The 20,713-nt window shown below is 39.5% G+C and overlaps 1 protein-coding gene across 1 annotated transcript in view; it reads right to left on the bottom strand.

The window, feature by feature from the left end:
* The window catches only part of CPB1 (carboxypeptidase B1), a 36,101-nt gene extending 19,438 nt beyond the window's left edge, over window positions 1-16,663 (bottom strand). The window contains exons 1-3 of the mRNA XM_016221797.2: window positions 16,593-16,663; window positions 16,411-16,486; window positions 9,693-9,817 (exon numbers count right to left, since the gene is read on the bottom strand). Coding sequence (XP_016077283.2) covers window positions 9,693-9,817; window positions 16,411-16,486; window positions 16,593-16,663 — 272 coding nt within the window. The remainder of the gene's footprint in view (window positions 1-9,692; window positions 9,818-16,410; window positions 16,487-16,592) is intronic.
* Window positions 16,664-20,713: the final 4,050 nt, after the last annotated feature.

Below are 20,713 nucleotides of genomic sequence, written 5' to 3'. Positions count from 1 at the left end.
CCCTTGAGATTACAGTGGCCCTATTTGGACGATTCAGGATAATGTACCTATTTTAAGGTCAGCTGCTTAGCAACCCTAATTCCATCTCCAACACTCACTCCTCTTTGCCAGTTAACATATTCAAATGTCCTGGGGATTAAGATGTAGGCATTTTGGAGGGACTGTCATTCTGCCTGCTGCAGTTAGAAACAATGATTATAGTAAGTGTTATGAATATATTTCAACCCCCAAATTGGATTGTTAGGGAAGAGGGAAGAAGTGGAAGAAATCTTAAATTAGAAATCAAAAGATCAGGGACATAGTTTTGCCAAACTTATCATTTGGACTAAAAAAATTAATTTAATCTCTAGGCCTTAATTTTATAATTTTCAGAATGGGAGCATTTGACTAGCTGGCATTTAATGTTCTTTTCAGCTCTAAGATGCAATGACTTGACTCAAATCCATGGGCCTTGTTCATTTACAAAGATGTCTTCCAAGGTTTATGAAAAAAATTAAACTATGGTTAAGTTGCTAGTTACCATTTTCACAAAATTCAGGAGAACACAGAAGAAACTAATGTCTAGAATAGAGATAGTTTAGGAAAATTATTTTCAAATACAACTAAAAATTAAAAACAGACAAAAACAAAACAAAAATCTTGAAAACTTAAAAAAATTAGCAAGCAGAAAATTTTAAGGAAACAACTACATTCCAAGGTCATCAAATTGAAAAAGAACAAGTCCTGCCAAATAAGGATGAACTTCTCTGACCCAATGACAAACTAAAAATCCAAGAGGAAAAGGTACATGATATCTATCTTCACTTTAACAGATTTACTATGGTCAGTGGGCAGGTAATATAGCATCTGGGTTGTGCGGCTACTTCGTGGGTGCCCAGAGGAAAGAAATCATCAATTAATTGCTCCCAGGCATTCCACAGCCTCAGGACTTCCACTAGCCATTTGTATCTAAGACCATAAACCTGGCGGTGGCCTCTGACCCACGGGGAACCGGCCCTGAGTGGAGGGGCTGCAGACCTCATACAGCGCATCCTGCCCTTTCTCCTGCACCCAGTTCTCAAATCCAAATTGTTCAGGAGGATCAGTGACTGTGCAGGGGTTGGTGTTCTGTTTAGTACTAAGACAAGGCATTCTGTTAACGTTATGACTGTGTTAAATATTAAGCATTTTAATCAATAACCAGGAGAAGCAGCATAAAAATAAGCTATGTTTAAGATGACATCTAAGAGCAAAAGTCTCCTCTAGGAACTTACAGAACAGCATCAGAATGAGGTTGCAGTGTGGTGCTGGCTTTTGCCTGAAGGCGGAAGACTGACCTCAAATGCTCTTTCCAGCCTTATGATTATTTAATTTTATTGGATTTAGGACAAAACACTATTTTAGCTATATTACAAAATATTATTACTAAATAATGAGCCTCTATTCTAGGAGATTAAAACAATGCCTCTTAATGTAATGGAGACCGCATTACAGCTCCAAAATACAGAGGCATGTACACTATTTTATACTTTTATATGATTCTTTTTTAATAGTGCTATCCAACTTCCTTTTTAAAAATATGCAGGCAAATTAGATAACAGGGACTCCCCACAAAGCCAGGAGTACAATGCCTGAGAAGGAGACATGCCTCGGTTCTCTCCGCCTTTCAGGGCCCTGGGAGAGGGGTGTTTGCTCAGGTCCTGGAGGCGGCGCCCATGGCTATGGGAAGACACTTCCATGCGCCCCCTGCTCTGGAGGACACGTTCCTGTGAGAATCTGCATGCAGAGAACAATGTTCTAGGCAGCAGCAGTCAGGCCCTCTCTGGAATGGAGGCTGACACCATCCGATTCCTAGTTTTTTTTTGCATCTAAGGGTGCAACATAAGCATTTAAAAGTGGGTATTTTCCTGGTTACACACATTGTGAAATTCTCCCCATGATAATTCAGAATCTGATACGAGTCTTGGTGGAGAGGGTCGGAACCACTGAAACATCGGAAAAGCTATTTTGGTGGAAGTTGTGCAGTAGATGGTTCCTATTATACACAACTGCACACTCTTGAGGCAGGAAATCGACTAAAGTCTAAGCACAAATTAGTTACCATACGAGGTGATAATGGGATGCGCAGGGACTGCTTGCGGCCTCGGCAAGGATATTGCTAGTGTGCTTCTCCAGGATTTCTAGGGACTTATTATTATTTAATATTTAGAAAATTACATGCACAAATGTGCTCCGCAGTGAACAGAGAAGCAAAAATTAACAAGATCTTTGCCTTTAGGGAACGTCCTGTGTTCTAGATGAGAAAACGTTCAGGAACAATTCCTGAAAGTTTACCCCTGAAAGAATGAGTACATTTTCGACCTGATTCAAAGAGATCGATGTGTGATTAGGAGCCACTTTATTCCTTTGTGAGATGGGTAGAGTTAGCATTCAGGTGGCTAGCGCTAGCTTATGGCCACTGATCTTCCTTTCTTTTTAAAGAATTGCAAAGAAACTATCATCTTTTGAATGTTACGGGAGGCTCCTACAGGCTAGGAATTTAAAAGTCCTTCCTAGTGTAATAATAAGAGCAAAATGTCACAAACGTGAATCTTAGTCACATTTGGAAACTTACTGTGTTATATCTTTGTTTTAAAAAACAGTCAGCTCTTAAGGTCAAATTTTTTTGACTTCCCACAGGCAGAAGCAGATAGCTCAGCTATGCAAAGCACGGTAATGGGGTTAAATGTAACCCTTTCTGTTGACCTTTAAAAATGTATAATCTCCCTCTTTGCACAAAACTAAAGCATAGCAATAGAAGTGTCAGGTGCCATTTATTTATGTAGTGCTTTGTTTGTTTTTCACAACAGCCCTTTGAGAGGGGCATCACATCCTCATCTTAACAGAGAGAAACTGAGCCTCAGAAAGGTTAAGGAAGTTGTCCCAGGTCACACAGCCAGGAGGTCACAGAGCCGGGATTTGAATCTGGTCTGCTTTTTACCAAAGCATTTACTTGTTGCATTGTGCTGCACCGCTTCTCCTGATGCAGGTAGAGATCTTACAAGGGGAAATGCTGACATGTTCAGTAGCATAAATACTATTCTATATGTTTAAGATGTGAAAAACAAGAATTTTCTGTTAAAATGATGTAGGTCACATTTTCCTGTGGTGGGGAATTGGTGGGTAGACGATTGAATTTTCCGGATTGGAGCGTGAAACTGTCCCTTTGCTCCACGCTGACCCACTCCCTGGAGGAAGAACTCTGCTTAGGGCTAAAGCCTCGTTTTCTCCTTCCCTCTAGTGTCCATGCCTCTAGGTCAACATGCTCTGCCCAGTTCTAAGCCTTAGCATGTAGTCTGTTCTCTGCCTAGAGTACAACTTGTTCTTATCTTTGTCTGGTTAATTCCTACTCATCTTTCAGGTCTCAGCTGAAGCCTCATTTCTTACGATGGCCCTTTCTTTTTTAAATTTTTACTGAATTTATTGGGGTGAAATTGGTTAATAAAATTATATAGGTGTCAGGTATACAAATCTATAATACATCATCTATAATGTACTGTGTGTTCACCACCTCAGCTCAATACTCCTTCCATCACAATTCCAACTCCCTCATGCTCTTCCCTCTGCCAATTTCCACACTGTTGTCTGTGTCTATGAGTTTGTTGCTAAATTTGCTTAATCCTTCAACTTTTTCACCAGGACCCCCAACCCTCCTTCCCTCTGATTGCTGTCAGTCTGTTCTCTGTATCTATGAGTCTGTATCTATTTTGCTTGTTAGATTATTAGATTCTACATATAAGTGAAATCTTATGGTACTTGTCTCTCTCTGACTGGCTTATTTCACTTGGCATAATGCTTTCCAGGTCCATCCATGCTGTCACAAAAGGTAAGATTTCCTTCTTTTTTATGGTCAAGTAGTGTTCCATTTTGTGAATGTCCCACAGCTTTTTTATCCACTCATCTACTGATGGGCTCTTGGGCTGCTTCCAAATCTTGGCTATTGTAAATAACCCTGCAAAGAACACAGGGGTGCATATATTCTTCTTTCAAATTAATGTTTCAGGTTTCTTCAGATATATTCCTACAAGTGGGATCACTGGGTCATAAGGCAGCTCCATTTTTAATTTTTTGCGGAAACTCCATGCTGGTTTCCACAGTGGCTGCCCCAGTCTGCATTCCCACCAGCAGTGTACTAGGGTTCCCCCTTTCTCCACACCCTCGCCAGCACTTGTTTGTAGGTTTATTGATGGAGCCATTCTGACAGGTGTGAGGTGATATAACATCATGGTTTTAATTTGCATCTCTCTAATGATTAGTGATGTTGAGCATCTTTTCATATGTCTATTGACCATCCGTATGTCCTCTTTGGAGATGTGTCTATTCAGGTCCTTTGCCCATTTTTTAATTAGGTGTTTTTTGGTTTTTTTTGGTGTTGAGTTGTATAATTTCTTTATAAATTTTGGATGTTAACCGTTTATTAGATGTATCATTGGTGAATAAGTTCTCCCATTTAGTGGGTTGTCTTTTCATTTTGTTGATGGTTTCCTTTGCTGTGCAAAAACGTTTTAGCTTGATGTAGTCTATTTCATTTGTTTGTTTTTCTTTTGTTTCCGCTGTCCGAGGTAATATATCAGAAAAAAATTGGCTACAAGAAATGTCCAAGATTTTGCTGCCTATGTTTTCTTCTAGGATTTTTATGGTTTCAAGTCTAACACTTAAGTCTTTAATTCATTTTGAGTTTATTCTTGTGTATGGTATAAGAAGATAGTCGAATTTCATTTTTTTTTTTTTTTTTTTTTGCCTCTTTTGTCAAATATTAATTGGCCATAAAAGTATGGTTTTATTTTTGGGCTCTCTATTCTGTTCCATTGATCTATGTGTCTGTTTTTATGCCAGTATCATGCTGTTTTGATGGCCTTGTAGTATAGTTTGATATCAGGTAGCATGATTACTCCAACTTCGTTCTTCTCAAGGTTGCTGTTGCTATGTGGGGTCTTTTGTGGTTCCATATAAAGTTTTTGAATATTTGTTCTACTTCTGGGAAATATGCCATTGATATCCTGATAGGAATTACATTGAATCTATGGCTTGCTTTGTGTAGTATGGCTATTTTAGTGATGATAATTCGTATCCATGAACACGGTATGTGCTTCCACTTATTTGTATCTTTTTCAATTTCTTTCTTCAGTGTCTTATAACTTTCCAAGTACATGTCTTTTACATTCTTGGTTAAATTTATTCCTAGGAATTTTGTTTTTTTGATGTAATTGTAAATGGGATTGTTTTCTTAGCTTTCCTTGATAGTTCATTACTGATGTATAAAAATACAACTAATATCTGGATATTTATTCTGTATTCTGCTACTTTACTAAATTCATTTATCACTTATAATCATTTGTTGGTGGAATTTTTAAGGTTCTCTCTCTATAGTATCATGTATATATATATATATGTATGTGTATATATATACATATACATATAACCATTTGATTTCTTCCTTTCCAATTTGGATACCTATTATTTCTTCTTGTCTGATTGCTGTAGCTAGGACTTCCAGTACTATGTTGAGTAAGAGTGTGGTGAAAGTGGACATCCCTGACTTGTTCTTGATCTTAAGGGAAACGAAGGTAGTTTTTGACCATTGAGTATGATGTTGACTGTTGGCTTGTCATATACAGCCTATATTATGTTGAAGTATGTTCCCTTTATTCCCAGTATGCTGAGAGTTTTTACTATAAGTGGGTGCTGGGTTATATCAAATGCATTTTCTGCATTTATTGATATGATCTTGTGATTTTTATCCTTCATTTTATTTATGTGATGTATCACGTTTATTGATTTGCAGATATTGTATCAACCTTTCATCCCTAGAATAAATCCTACTTGATCATGGTGTATGATTTTTTAAAAGATATTGCTGGATTTGGTTTGCTAATATTTCATTGAGTGTTTTAACATCTATGTTCATCAGGGATACTGGCCTATAATTTTCTTTTTTTTCAGGGTCTTTTTCTGGTTTGGAATTAGGATAATGCTGGCCTCATAAAATGAGCTTGGGAGTCTTCCTTCTTCTTAAAATTTTGGTAATAGTTTGAGAAGGGTAAGTGTTAGTTCTTCCCTGAATGTGTGGTAATATTCACCTGTGAAGCTATCTGGCCTAGGACTTTTGTTTGTTGGGAGGTTTTTTGTTTTTTCCTGCTTTAATTTCATTAGTTGTTATCTGTTTATTTAGATTTTCTGATTCTTCCTGATTCCTTTTTAAAGATTGTATGTTTCTAGGAATTTATCCATTTCTTCCAGGTTGTCCAATTTGTTGGTATATAGTTGTTCATAATATTTTCTTACAGTCTTTTGTATTTCTTTGGTGTCAGTTGTTACTTCTCTTTCATTTCTGATTTTATTTATTTGCTGCTTTTAAGATTCTCTTTTTGTCTTTAAACTTTGCCATTTTAATTATGATGTGTCTTGTTGTGGGCCTCTTTGGGTTCATCTTGTTTGGGACTTTTCGTGCTTCCTGTACTTGTGTGTCTTTTTCCTTCATCAAGTTTGGAAACCTCAACCCCTTGCTCTCTTTTTTCTCCTTCTGGTACCCCTATGATGTGAATGTTGTTACACTGCATGTTGTCCCTTAAACTACCCTCATTTAAAAAATTTTTTTTTCCTTTTGCTGCTTTGATTGGGTGTTTTCTGCTACCTTCTCTTCCAAATCACTGATTCAGTCCTCTATTTCATCCAACCTACTGTTTATTCCTTTTAGTGTTCATTTCAGATATTGTAGTCTTCATTTATGACTGGTTCATTTTTATGGTTTCTATTTCTTTTCTTATGCTTGTTATCTCTTTGTTGAAGTTTCTTTAACATCCTTATAAACAGTTTTTGGAACTCTATATCTGGTAAATTGCTTGCCTTTATTTAGCTATTTTTTCTGGAGATTTCTCCTGTTCTTTCATTTGTGGCATTTTTTTTTGTCTCCCCACTTTGCTGCCTCTTTGTGTTTGTTTCTATGTATCAGGTAGGTTTGTTATGAGCTCCAGTCATGGTAGGGTGGCCTTATGTAATAGGTGTCTTGTGGAACCCAATAGTGTTGTCTCCTTGGTCACCTGAGCTGGGTCCTCCGGGAATGCTTTTTATGTGGGTTATGTGGGCTCTCCTGTTGTAATTGAGTCTTGATTTCTATTGGTCTATTTGTACATGGGGTCAACCCTCAGGCTGGCTGACCATGAAGACCAACGTGTGCCTCAGTGTATGAGCTGCTGTGGAGGTGTTGATCACACAAAGCAGATTTCACCTCAGCAAGGGCTGATGCCTGCCAAATCTCCCTTTGGATATGCAAATTGCAAAGCTAATTGGATCCTGCTCTGATGTTATCTGAAGCTGGCCACTTGGTTTGTTGTTTCTGGGGCCTTTAGGGAGGGACTCTGGTACAGGCCAAGTATCAGGTACTGTCTCTGACTGGCCCTGGACAACCTGTTTGGAGCTAATAAATGAACCAAAGTTTGTGGCTGCCTCTGCTTGGCTTGGGTGTGTGCAGAAAGGACCAAACTGCATACCAAGGGCAGATTTTACCAGCACCAGGCCCAGGGACAGGTCAGCAAAAGTACCAAGGGACCCTGAAATCAGCCTCTACCCGCCTCCACCTGTTGGCTGCCTGTGAGCTTTAGTCACTGCAAGAGCCTCTGGTGATAGTCAAGTTACATGAGGTAGGTTCTCAGTGAGTCACTAGGTAGGGCTGAGTGGTGTTCACTAGATTGACACAAGTTCCAGCTTGGTGCCAGGGCTGGGCCTGAGGCCATTCAGCAAATGTCCCAGTATATACCCAGTCTGGCTGCCACTGCTGGGTGCTCGCACAGCTTCATGGTGGGACAATGTCTCAGAGAGTCATCAGGGTGTGGCCAGCAGAGTTCATCAGGCCCAAACATAGCAAGATTTGGCCTTATGAAGGGAGGACTCTGTACTACTTGGGTGTGTGAGGGGAAAATGGCCCCTGTCCTAGAGCCACACAACTCAAGTTATTCCAGATTCTGCCAAAAGCCTGTTCTTAGCAGAGGAAGGCCACATGGAGTTGGGTCTAGTGGGCCTGCCGGGAGAGAGAGGTACAAGTAATGCTTGGAGGAAGGTGAGGAGAGTGGCCTCTGCTGCAGAGCCATACTACTCAGTCATGACACCCCCTAAATCTGCCCAGACCTCTATACCCTGGCCCAGGCAGCTGACTCCTCAGCAGAGTGAAAACTCCTCAGGGTGGGGCCACAGGGAGTTCAGAGGGTGTAGCTATTGCTTTCCTCCAGAGTGATGCCATATGAAGGGGAGTGCTCCACCCAAGGAAGATGGCATGTCCTGTTTGGGATAATGACTCAGCACAGGGATCCTGGTGGCTGTTCCTTCAACTCTCTCCCTAGTGCCACAAACCCCAGTGTTTCCTCACACAACTCTAGCCTACTCTGCCCTCCTGATGCTGGAGCTCAGTGTGAATGGCTGTGAATGACATTTCTGCATTGGTCCTTTAAGAGGGCACTTGCGTTTCTAGTGGATCCCTGTCTCTCCCTGAGGGACAGAATCCTTGCTGATTTTCATAGCCAGATGTTATTTGGGTGTCTTCCGAGCTCAGGTGGTCTGGGCTGAAAAGCCCAGCATGGGGATCAGATCCCATGCCTCTCAGAGGGAACTTTTCCAACAGAGATATTCCTCCAGAATCTCAGCTGCCACCTGTGGGAGTGGGGCCAAGCCTTTTTGCATCTCCACCCTTCCTTCCAGTCTCGATGTGGCTTCTTCTGTAAATCCTTACTCATAAGACTTCTCTTTAGCTAGTCTTCAATTGGTTATTCAGGTTTATTGTTCTATACTTTAGCTGTAATTCCAGTTTGGTCCTGGGAGTTGGTGAATGTAACATTCACCTACTCTGCCACCATCTTAGATCTTAAAATATCAGGGTGGCTCTTTCTAGTCCCTAGACTTGGTCTATTTCACTTCATCTTGAGCCCTTTACTCTTCTTGACTTCTATTCCACATTACTGAAATTTTTATTTATAGTCTGGTTTCCTCAGAAGTAGGTAGAGCCATATCTATCCTTTTTGGTACTTGGTATATGTAGGCACTCACTATTTGCTGGGTGAACAAATGGACAACTGCCTTTACTTAGGAGAACATTCTCATCTTAAAAGGCTGGACCAGTGTACTATTTGGGGAAAGGAGACTTAGTGTGATCAGCTTAGCCAACTCTACTCTAGGCCTTTGGAGAACCACCTTCCTTTTATTCAGCCGTTCTGTCCATGCCTCTCTTACCACTAGAGCTAGTTGTGGGGCCTTGGGGAACAAAAGACAGAAGGACCACTCAGTCCGACTCTAGTCTGGTCCTATTATGAGTCACGAATAGCCCTTATGGCTCATAATAGGTCTGACTTCTCACCTGGAAAGTGGACTTGATATGATTTGTGAATAAAATTGTGTCTAGCTGATAATAGAGCATCAGTTGGTTTGGCCTATAGTATATTTACCTGACTGAAGATTTGGGGTTCAATAATAAAAATAATTTTTATTGAAGAAATAACTAAACACAAAATTGACCAGGCCTGAAGTCCTAAGATTTGGAATCCAAGACCACCTCTGCCATGACTTATTTGTGGGGACCTGGGGAAGTCATAGTCTTGATCTTATTTTTACCTTCCCAGAGTTATTCAGAGGCTTGGATGAGAGCATACATGGGAGAGAATTTTAATAGCTATAAAACTTAAACTTACTCATATGGTAGTTCATTCTGCTCCAAAAAGTCTTCCACAGCGGAAATATCTTGTGCTTGAACACGGAAGTCAACTGTACTGTGAGGTGTGACTTGTGTGACAGAATCTGGTTTCCAGAAGTCAATCTGAGTAAGAAATAAAATATATTGTATTGGACACCTATAATCTAATGGATGGATTATCATTGGCAAGAACATATTGCTCTACTCCATTGAGTTATTTTTAAACTCAAATTATTCATGAAATCTCTTAGAGATATATCCTTTGAGTGAATAAGTGTTGTGACCAAGTAGTTAGATGCCAATAAAAATGTTTACATATATTTTCATAGCCTTAATTGATTATCAACAAGCATGAAGAACATATAATTATTTCCCAGAATGCTAGTTAATTGTAGTTTCTATAACTACTCTTTTCTATTTATTGATTTTCAAGAGCAGTTGCTTATTGAAATAGCAATGTTTGTGGAAATGGATAAATGTGCTGAATGCGTGATGAAGAATTAATTAGAACCACAAAATTTAATGGAGAGAAATTGAGCTTTCCTTTTAAATTTTTAATGAACTTATTTTATGATGAAGTCAGTGCTGCACATGTCAGAATAATGAGTGAACCCGGGGACATTCCTGACCTGTGGAGGATACATAAGGGAAGAAAAATGTATCTTTCCACAGTAGTCATCTAGGTACCATGACCACAAACAAAATACTCTTGAGAATCCGGTAATGTACTTTTGTTCAGTTATTCATCAACTATTATTGAGGGCCTTCTATGTGTTAGGCTCTGTGCCTGAGACTATAGTGAGCAAAAACAATAGTGAGCAAATCTAACATAGCTTTTGTCCTCATGAGGGATATTTTAGAGAAAATTATGCACGAAAATAACAAGATGATGTATTTGATAATCCTAATGATTTTTAAAAATGGATGTGTGGTTTCAAATCTCCTGTTTCCATGGAAAAATAATAACTAAGGACATGCTGTCTTCTGTAGTTGTCTGTTTTCCTGTTCCTTCCTTGGGCTGAATAAAGGCCTGGAGGCCTGATGTGAGCAGTGGGTCTTTCTCTACCTCGGTGTCTTGCACAATCCCTGTTTAGATTTTACAAGCTAGTCTCAGGCCTGAGATGTGACAGATGGAGATAGTTAGGACCATTGCTTGGAAACTTGGAAGGGAGTTGGGCAGAGTTAGAGGTTCTTTAATAGAAACTAGTGAGGTAAAATATTAAGATGACTCAATTCTAGATACACCTGTGGAGAATCCAATAGCTTATATCCTGTCCTGGTAATCTTCAAACCACTATAGTTGTCTAGTGGGTGCTGAGTCATGAGTCAGGGTCATAGGGAATGTCAGTGCAGTGGGAGGCAGGGACACAGGGATTACATCAGGAGGGATTCCAGAAGAAACAGTGTGGTTGTCACAAGGTCTTGAAAGGATAGAGTATTGATGATTTGATAAGGACTGGCTACAGCATGTGAGCTAGAGAGTCAATGTTCAGAGGATGAAGATGAGATGTTGAAAGATACTGGAGGGAGTAGAAACCATATCGTGGTAAGGACAGAAAATAAGGGACTGGTAGTGAATTCTGGTTAGCCAACGTTCTCAAGAGCACAATGAAGACAAGCACATTATAGGAAAAGCATATTTTCCTAAGTTAACTCTGAATTTGTGTTTCTAATAAATGCTTGTCATTCTAAGGTAGGATGGGAGAGGGAGGTGTGTCTTCGTAGACACAGAAGTTTAGAATTGGTAAAGCACATAAAGTCCTCCAAGTATCTGTAGCAAGTTGGCAGTGCCCTCCCCATACATAACGCTGGGATCTATTAGTGTCCTTAGAGGGCTCCCCACTGCCAAGATCTGCACCTCTGTGCTTGAAAGCTATTTCCCTGAGAATTGGATAAAGCTGAGCTAACAGTTCCAAGCAGGCAGGAACTCCCAAAGAAATAACTCTTGTCAGAGAAGTGCTCAACCATGACCCTGGAAGTGGATGTCTAAATACTCCAATTCCCTCACTTCTCAGGTAAGATAATTCTGAAGTGTGTGATTTGCACTCTTCCCTAGAGTTTCTCTGTAGCATTAAGCTCTAGTCATCCTCTGTGGTAACTGACTTAATAGGGACCCCTTTGTTGGTTTCTCTACATCGCTCCTCACTTCTCTATCAGCACTCCCTGCACTTCCCAAATGAAATCTTTGCTCTCAAATCTTTGTCTGAGGGTCTGCTCTGGGAGAATCCATATTAAGATGTAGCATCCCACTCAGTGGAATAAATGCTTGCACAATATCCTTGGTGATGGTTCCAATACATTCTTGAGTAGGTCCAGTTCCACTTCAAAACAGCCTAATGATCTTGTGGATGGTTTTATTTTTGTTAGTAAGTTGCAAGTTGCCTTCCCTGATCTCTTAATCCCTTGCGCATTTGTCTTGGCTCTGCCAAATTTTGCAGAGGGTGGGGGGAGGAATACATATGATTCTGCAGTAAGAATGATGGATTCTTTAAAATAAGGTGGGGGAATCTCATAAATATATTTGACAAAAGACTTGCAGACCTAACCTGAAGTTCCTTAAAAATTTCAGTTTGGCATGGAGAAATCCTTCAGCAAACATACTGACATTTAACACTATGGAGCCCTGCAATTATGATGCAAACTTATTATACTGAAGTCACTTCCCAGTGCTTAGGAGAAATGGAGCCAAAAATCCAGAGCAACAATATAGGTACACAGATGTTTACCAATGGATCAAGTATGGATACAAATAATAAACTCAAATTATTAGCACAAGGAGGTAAATATAAATTTCAGTAATTACATGACCTTGTGAGTGAGATTATGTCTGAAGTATAGAAATGGAGTAAAATATATAATATGAAATGTGGGGAATTGAATTATAAGTTAAGAAGTTATACAACTGAGGTCATAAATATAATCCAAGAAACGGAGTGACAAAGAACCATAAAGAACATAAGTTGGAAGATAAAAGAATATCTTTAAGTGATAGCACTATGAGATGTCAGCCTAATCAGCCAGCTGGCTAATAACTAAAGAGCTTTTCTTAAAACATATCACAAGCTAATGCAAGATACAGTAGTATGTCCACTACTTTATCTTAAGTACATTCTTCATTTTAAATTCTTTGGGGAATAAAATGGGTGTATAACACAATATTGGTGTTGAGGATCTTTGGTTCTTCACAAATTTACACAAATTTGTTTCTTCACATTGCATTTGACCAGAAGTTGAGCATATTATAGATTCTTCATTTATCTTGATGAAATTTTCCTTTCTTATTGGGAGTGGAGGTGACTTCTATTGTAGGCTTGATTCCTCCTGATTCATGGAAGAACTTACTAATGTAGTGGGAGTGACAAGAACATTGGAAGACTGTAACCAGGCTACTCTAGGCACAGATAAACATGTACCTTAAACTAGAGAGACATAATTTAAAAAGTACAGAGAGCTTGGCCCCGGGTGGCTCAGTGGTTGAGATCTTGGTTCCATTCCCGGTCAGGACACATGCCCAGGTTGCAGGCTCGGTTCCCAGTAGGGGGCGTGCAGGAGGCAGCCCATCAATGACTCTCATTGTTGATGTTTCTAGCTCTCTCCCTTTCTCTCCCTTCCTCTCTAAAATCAATAAAGACAGAGAGAAGAGAGTAGGCTTTATGGTGAATGTCACCAATAAAGGAACAAGTGCAACCCTGATTGCAAAGAATAAAAGTCCTTACTATACAATTACAGATGAAAAAGGGGAGGCAGCTAGAGTCCAGTGTGGTCACAGATCTCTCCAATACATTTAACTTTTAAAAGGACATGTTCAAAAGCTGAGAGGAAGGACACATGGCCAAGGATGAATACAAAGACTAGATGCCCTTGTAATGATCTTATCAGGAAGGCTGCAGTCCAGAATATGCTGTACTTGCAAGATTGCTAAGGAGAATAAAAATCTCTTTTTCAATCATGTTGGAATTAAAATGAGTAAAGAAGGAACATGCAGTTCCACTGCTTGGAGCTAAAGCATAGTGTTTGCAGCTAGAAGAGGGAAAGTAGCCCTATTTAACTCCTGTTTGGCTTTGTTTTTTCCAAGGAGTTACCATTATCTCTTGTTTCTTCCTATACTGAAGTGAAATTAACATAAGGAAAGAATTTTTCACATTATGATTTTAGCAGAAATAACCTCGTTTGGACAGAGAACATTGAGACCCACGGTAGATGTGAAGAGAGGGGATTATACTGGCCTTGTAAATTGCCTTCCAAATCCCAGATGTAATAAACACTTATATAGTTCTTATTGTATACATTCTTTCTAAGTGCTCTACTTATATTCTTCTAAATTTCACAAAAACCCTATAAGGTAAATACTATCATTGTTCCTCACTTGATTAACAAAAATGTTGAGACCCAGAGAGGTGTCCAAGATCCAGCTAGCAAGTGGCAGACCCAGGAGTTGAACCCAGGCAGTCTGGGTCCATATTCTCTTCTCTTGATTACCATAAAATGCTGAATTTTAGGTAACTAAAAAAGTACTGCAGATGTGTTTGCAGAACTTTCTCAGCAATCTTGGAGGAATCAGAGCTTGAGGGCATCTCTGAGGAGTGGAGGGGGCAAGTCTTGGATTTCATAAAGAGAAAAGCAGGAGCTCCTGGGGCCTGGCATGGATGCTGGCAAAGCTGCAGAATAAGCTGGAAGCAGATGGATTGTGAATGCTCAGAAAAGGAAGCTGTGATCCCTGGGAGCCAGCACCGTTTAAAGCAAGAATAAGTCGGGCCCAATTAGCTTCACCTTATTACTGGAAGAGACTGCTAGCCTGCATGCTGAATTTGGGTCTCAGCAAAACATCTGACCAAGTGTCTTCACTTATATTCTTTTTTACAAATTGGAAAACAGTGTTATCTGTAGGTGAAACTACAGAAACATGGGCAGTTGGGCAAACTTATTGAAGAAGAGTTGGTTAATGAATCACTTTCAGTGCTTAACACTACGTCTGGCAAGTTGGAGGGTCAAGGTAAATGTGCATTGAATGAATAAACCATGAAGGAGGCCTCTAATTCTGTGCTGACCCCCAACTTCCTTAATATTTTTCTTTGTGACAAAGATGAAGTTGAGAAGGCAACTTATCAAACTTGCTATGGATGCAAAGTTAGGGAGAATTATTACCCTGAATGACTGAATTTATTTTTTAAATGATCTCAACATGCTAAAAAGAAGCTATTAAGATAAATTTTATTGGGGTAAATCTAAAATCTTGCATTTAGGTTAAAAATCAATTAAGAGATTACATAAGGAAGGATATCTTACTTGAGGGTGATTCATGTGAGAGAAAAATAGCTTAATGGTTTTTTGATTGGCCATAGGTTTACTATGAGCTAAGATTATTCAATGACTGTTCAAGATGCTAAAAAGGATCTTGGGCCCCATTAATAAATGTCTGCTTTACAAATGAAGGTAGGCAATGGTCCTGCAGCATGTATTAATCAGAGCACACCTGGAGGTCCATTGTCAGTTCTGAGAGCTACATTTTAGAAAAGAAACATAGACAGAAACCTTGAGCAATGTTCAGAGGTGACCAGAATGATCAAGTGTCTGTAAAGCAGCGCTACGAGAAATGATGGAAGGCCTGGAAAAGATAAATCTTTGAGATAAGACAGTATTTGGCACAGCTAGGTCCAAGCTAGAAGAGGTAGCTTTCAGCTTCATATAGCTATTAGAATTATTTTTAAGGCAGATGGGCTGCTCTGAAGAGCAGTATTCTTACTGTCCCCAGAAGTGCTGAAACAAGTTTTATTAAGGCTACCAAGCAGGGGTGATGCTATTTCTATGGAGGAAATTCCAGATTTGAGTGGAAGGCTGGGATAGATGACTTTATATTCTCTTTCAATTCTAAACTTCTGACTCTGTTTTACATTATGACACTGTCTACCTTCTTTTCTTTGCCTCCATACCTTAAAAGGTAAAAAAAAAAAGTCTATAGAAAGAAGAGATAGATGGATAGATACTTAGGAGCTAGTAAGATTATTTTGGTTTATATATTCATGAAGAAAGAGCTTTGACCTAAGTGAACTATTTGTGATCAGCAACAATTTTTTGCTACAAGACATGCATACTTAAAGATGTCAGTTTTTATTACACATTCAGTGGATTTTTAAAAAGTAGCATAAACATTTTGGTTTCGTGAAAGTAAAGAGAAAGCATGGAAATCATTCATGCCTTTTTACCTTCCCCCCCTCAACTGCCTCCCCCCCATGTCATATCATGAAGAGGGCCTGGATCAAGGTCCTGAAAACTCAAGCTGTTTGATTTGGAATGAAATAAAATCAAAGAGGACAGATGAAACATGGGATGTGGAAATGAATTTCAAGTTGGACAAAAGCCCAGTTTTTCAGTAAGATCCAACTTGATGATTTTTCTTTTTTGCCTTAGAAGGGAAGTGACTGTACATTAGCTGTCCTCTGACCTTTGTGACAGCCCAGCTCATCCTGTTGACATGCTCTGTCAGCTCTTAGAAAAGTTACCTTGGATTTATAACACTATGGGGCTTGTGGCAATCTAATTTAGGCAGGAAAAAAAAGTATGTGGCACTACGTGTTTTTCAAGTTTTTATTTCTTGCTACAGAAATGCGTTAGTTAGTATTTCATGCCAGTCTCCCTTTGATGGAATCACAGTGCAGTCTAAAGTCTCAACTTTAGAGTAAGTGTGAGCAAGCCTGCGGCACAGAACTGTTCTTTACCTGGTGGGCGCTGGCCAGCTCTTGGAGCAGGTCGATGTGATCCTGATCTTCAACGCTGACGCGGAACACCTTCTCCCTGAAGGCGGGACGGCAGAAGGAGACAGCAGCTCAGGTTGGGCAAGACATTCACATTTGGGGCCTGGCGAGGAAGGACTTGCTCATCTAAGGAGCCGCTTACTTACCCTTCAAAGTGCTCACCAGAATGGTGAGCAGACGCGAGGGCCACGGCCACGAGAACCAAGAACGCCAACATTGTGCCTGATTAGGTCTTTTGGGTGTGTTTCACCTGCTTTTATAATCCAGGGTGTTCCTTGTTTTTTTCTTCTGATTGCAAATAGGTGCTATCAAGTCGTGATTAACGACTTTCCTGGCATTGCTGCCTTGGTGGCTGAGTAAAGTCAGAGAGGATATCTCCCTCCACACCTGTGGAAACAGAACAAATAATCTCAACTTCAACCGATCTCATTCGGGCGTCAGGCCTTGAATAGTCTGGAGGGAGAGGAGTTTTACAAAAAATCTGTTTTTTAGTCTTTTTTTTTTTTTCATTTTGAATTGAGAATTACATACAATTAATTGTATAGATTTAAAAGTAAATTTTGATGAATTTTGACAAATGTATACACCCATGTAAATATCCTGATCAAGGCATAGGATATTTTCATCACACTGAAAAGCTCTTTGGGGTGCATTTTAGTTTGTTTTTCCTTTAGGTGGCCACTATTCAGATTTCTAGCTTCATCCATTAATTTTGACTGTACTAAAACTTCATGGAATTGAGGACATACCACATATATTCCTTTGTGTCCGGCTTCTTTCTTTCAAGATAATGTTTTTGAGATTTATTAGTATTTTGATTTGCATTAGTGGTTTGTTCATTTTTATTAACAAGTAACAAGGAATTCCATTATATGAACATACCACATTTATCTATTTTTCTGTTGACGGATATTTGTGTTGTTTTCAATTTTGTGTTATTGTGAATAAAACCCCCATAAAAATTATTATACAAATCTTTTTGTTGACATATTTTAATTTTGAGAAGAGGTAAATAAAAGTGGAATTGCTAAATAATGTAGATGCGCTATAACATTATAAGGCTTCCCCATTTTCCCGCAGTGGTTGTACCACTTTAAGCTTTCACCAGTATCCAGTCGCTCTGCATTCTCTCCAGCATTTTGGTATTAATCTTTAATTTTGGCAATTCTAGTGAGTGTGAAGTGGTACCTAACCGTTTTAATTTGTATTGTCCTGGTACTGATGATGCTGAACATCTTTTCATGTAGCTATTGACCATTTGTAAATTCCCTTCAGTGAAGCATCTTTTGAAGTCTTTTGCCTTTATAAAGAAATTTATTGTTTTGCCTTTTAAAATTGTTTTATAACAGTAGTTTATACATTCTGTATACAAGTCCTCTTTAAAACTATATCTTGCAAAGACTTTTTCCAGTATGTGGCTTTATTTTCTCAACATTATCTTTTGGTGAGCAGAAGTTTCAAATTTTGATGAAGTTTTAGTTTATCAATGTTTTTCTTTTATAATTCATGGTTTTTATATTCAAGAAATTTTTTACTATTCCAAGGTCTCAAACATATTTGCCTATGTTTTCTTTTCTTTTCTTAATGTATCTTTATTGATTTCAGAGAGAGAAACATCAATGATGAGAGTCATTGATCGGCTGCCTCCTGCAAGCGGCCCACGGGGGATCGAGCCCGCAACCCGGGCATGTGCCCTGACCAGGAATTGAACCCCGATTGCCTGGATCCTAGGTCAGTGCTCAACTGTTGTGCCACGCCTGGCCAGGCTCTATGTTTTCTTACAGGAGCTTTGTACTTTAGGTCTTTATGTATGGAGTCAGGTATGGATCAACACATTTTTAATATGGGTATCCAATAGGTCCAGTACTATTTTTTGAGAATACTTTTCTTTCCCTATAGAATTACATTGGTTTCTCTGGCAAAATTCATTTGGCCATAGGTGTGGGGTAATTTCTGGACTTTTAATTGTTTCATTGGTCTGTTTGTCTAATTCTGTGTAACTATCACAATGTCTTGGTTATTATACTATATAGTAAGTCTTAAGTGATATAGTATGTAAGTCCTTCAACTTTGTTATTTTCCAGGATTGTTTTGTCTATTCTAAGCGCCTTATATTTCAATATATATTTTAGTATTAATTTGTCAATTTCTATGGAAAATCTTGCTGGAATTTTGATTGAGATTGCACTGAGTCTATAGAGCAATTTGGGAAGAACTGATATATTTATGATATTGAATCTTTCAACTAATATACATGTTGTCTTTGTATGTTAATCTAGGTCTTTGTGAAAAAGTGTGAAGGGTCTGAGATTTTATTCTATCTTCAAGGTAAAAGTTATCCTGCCATGCACCACCAGGTGTGGTTCAACAGTTGAGCATCGACTTAGGATCCAGGAGATTGAGGTTCGATTCCAGGTCAGGGCACATGCCCGGGTTGCAGGTTCGATCCCCAGTCAGGGGTGTGCAAGAGGCAGCCGATCAAGGTCGACTCCCTCATCAATGATGTTTCTGTCTCTCTCTCCCCCTCTCCCTTCCTCTCTCTGAAATCAAGAAAGATATTTTTTAAAAAAAGCTATCCTGCCAGAGTTTCATACATGTTGGCAGAAGACAAGACACTCCTGGGTCAGAATCAAAGGACTTTATTATCTACGGCGCAGTGGGTGGCATAAGCTTTATATTTGTACCAGTCCTTTTATGCTCAGTCTTATGGGATGATGGATGGTGGGCCCAGGTGAATGTTTGGTACTCAGGTTTGTGTCACAGCTGAGGTATACTGAGTTTAAGGAACTCCCAATTTTATGTGGGGGCTGCTAGCAAATCTGCCAACGTTTGTTCCAGAAGAGACATTAGCTTTATTATCCTAGAGGTTAACAGAACTTTCTTTGCCCTAAAGGCAGACACTGTTTCTGTCTTCCAGGCTGTTTTCTGTAAAAATATCTTTGAAAAGGTAGTTCAGAATAAAAACTGTCCTAAGACATGCAGAAACAGAGGACTCCATGGATACCTTTCTCAACAATACCTTTCTATATACTTTTGACTTCTGGTGAATTTTCCCAAGAGTATGTTACTCTCTTGGTCACTTTGATAATTCTGACTGATGGGCTGGGACCAAATCCATTCAATTTGTCGAATGTGGCATTTAATTAAGATGACTATCAAAGGACTCCCAGCAGCATGATGAAACCAACCTGCAACACTGACCTCAACCACGCCTCCCCAGGATACGAGACCCGACCAGCTGAACAAATTCCATGAACCATCAGCGTCTGCTTTAGAAAGCCACGTAGCTATCTTCTTAAATTTCAGTACTGACTATTCAGCTCCACCTGAAGGAGTAATACAGATACAACAGGATTTAGAAGCTATTGCACGCACTTCACCATGGCCCGCAAGGAGGGAATCTAGGGCCATTATATCATGGATAACAACCCCTGGTCTTAACTAGCTGAATGAAAGAGAGAACTCATTTATGTAACTAAGTTCAGCAATAGTGCTGGCTTCACAAATTCAGTTGACGATGCTTGTTAAACCTGGGTTTCTCTTGTCAGTCAGTTTTGTCACGTGATAACAGAATGGCCTCTATTGGCCCAGTTTTGCATCCTACTGGATTGGCAATCTTATTGTAAAAGTAGTTTCTTTTTCCCCTAAATTCTGTCCCAAATTTTCAGATTGAATCTTAGTGGACTGAGTTGGCACATGTGCCTCCCTATCTTTGAAGCAATTCTGTGGTCAGGATAATGAGATGTACTGATGGCCGGGCCTAAGTCATATGACCAACCCTACGCCTTTGGCATAAGCCCCACACAAAATACAGCTATTGCCACCTTTCCCAGGATGGATCTTGAGCAGTCCTCACTTGTGTTTGTCACAGGCTCCCTAGTCAAAGTTGTGGTCGCAAGTTCAGGCCCTAGCTACAAGAGAGGCTGGGAAAGTGGGAGTCTGACTTTTAACTTAAATAATGGGAAGGGCCTCTGCCTCCTCTGGCTCTTTGGCTAGAGCACTCTGCAGACTTAGAGAAGGTATTCAGATCTGATGGCTAAAAAGAATGACAAACATACACTGAAGAAGGACATGACCACTTGTGGGTGACGTGTGGTGTTACGCTTGGAACTGCAAATATACTAGAGGGTTTATTTCAACTGATGCATCTTTTAACACTTTTTAAAATTTATTGGGGTGGCAATAGTTAATATGAATATATAGGTTTTAAGTGTGGGTTTCTATGTTACAAGATCTGTATATTGCTCTGTGTGTCCACCATCCAAAG

This window comes from Miniopterus natalensis, chromosome 6, assembly GCF_054644295.1.
Source record: "Miniopterus natalensis isolate mMinNat1 chromosome 6, mMinNat1.hap1, whole genome shotgun sequence".
In the NCBI taxonomy this organism is placed as follows: domain Eukaryota; kingdom Metazoa; phylum Chordata; class Mammalia; order Chiroptera; family Miniopteridae; genus Miniopterus; species Miniopterus natalensis.
Note: the sequence above shows the minus strand (reverse complement) of the source record. Positions and strands in the feature narration are given on the sequence as shown.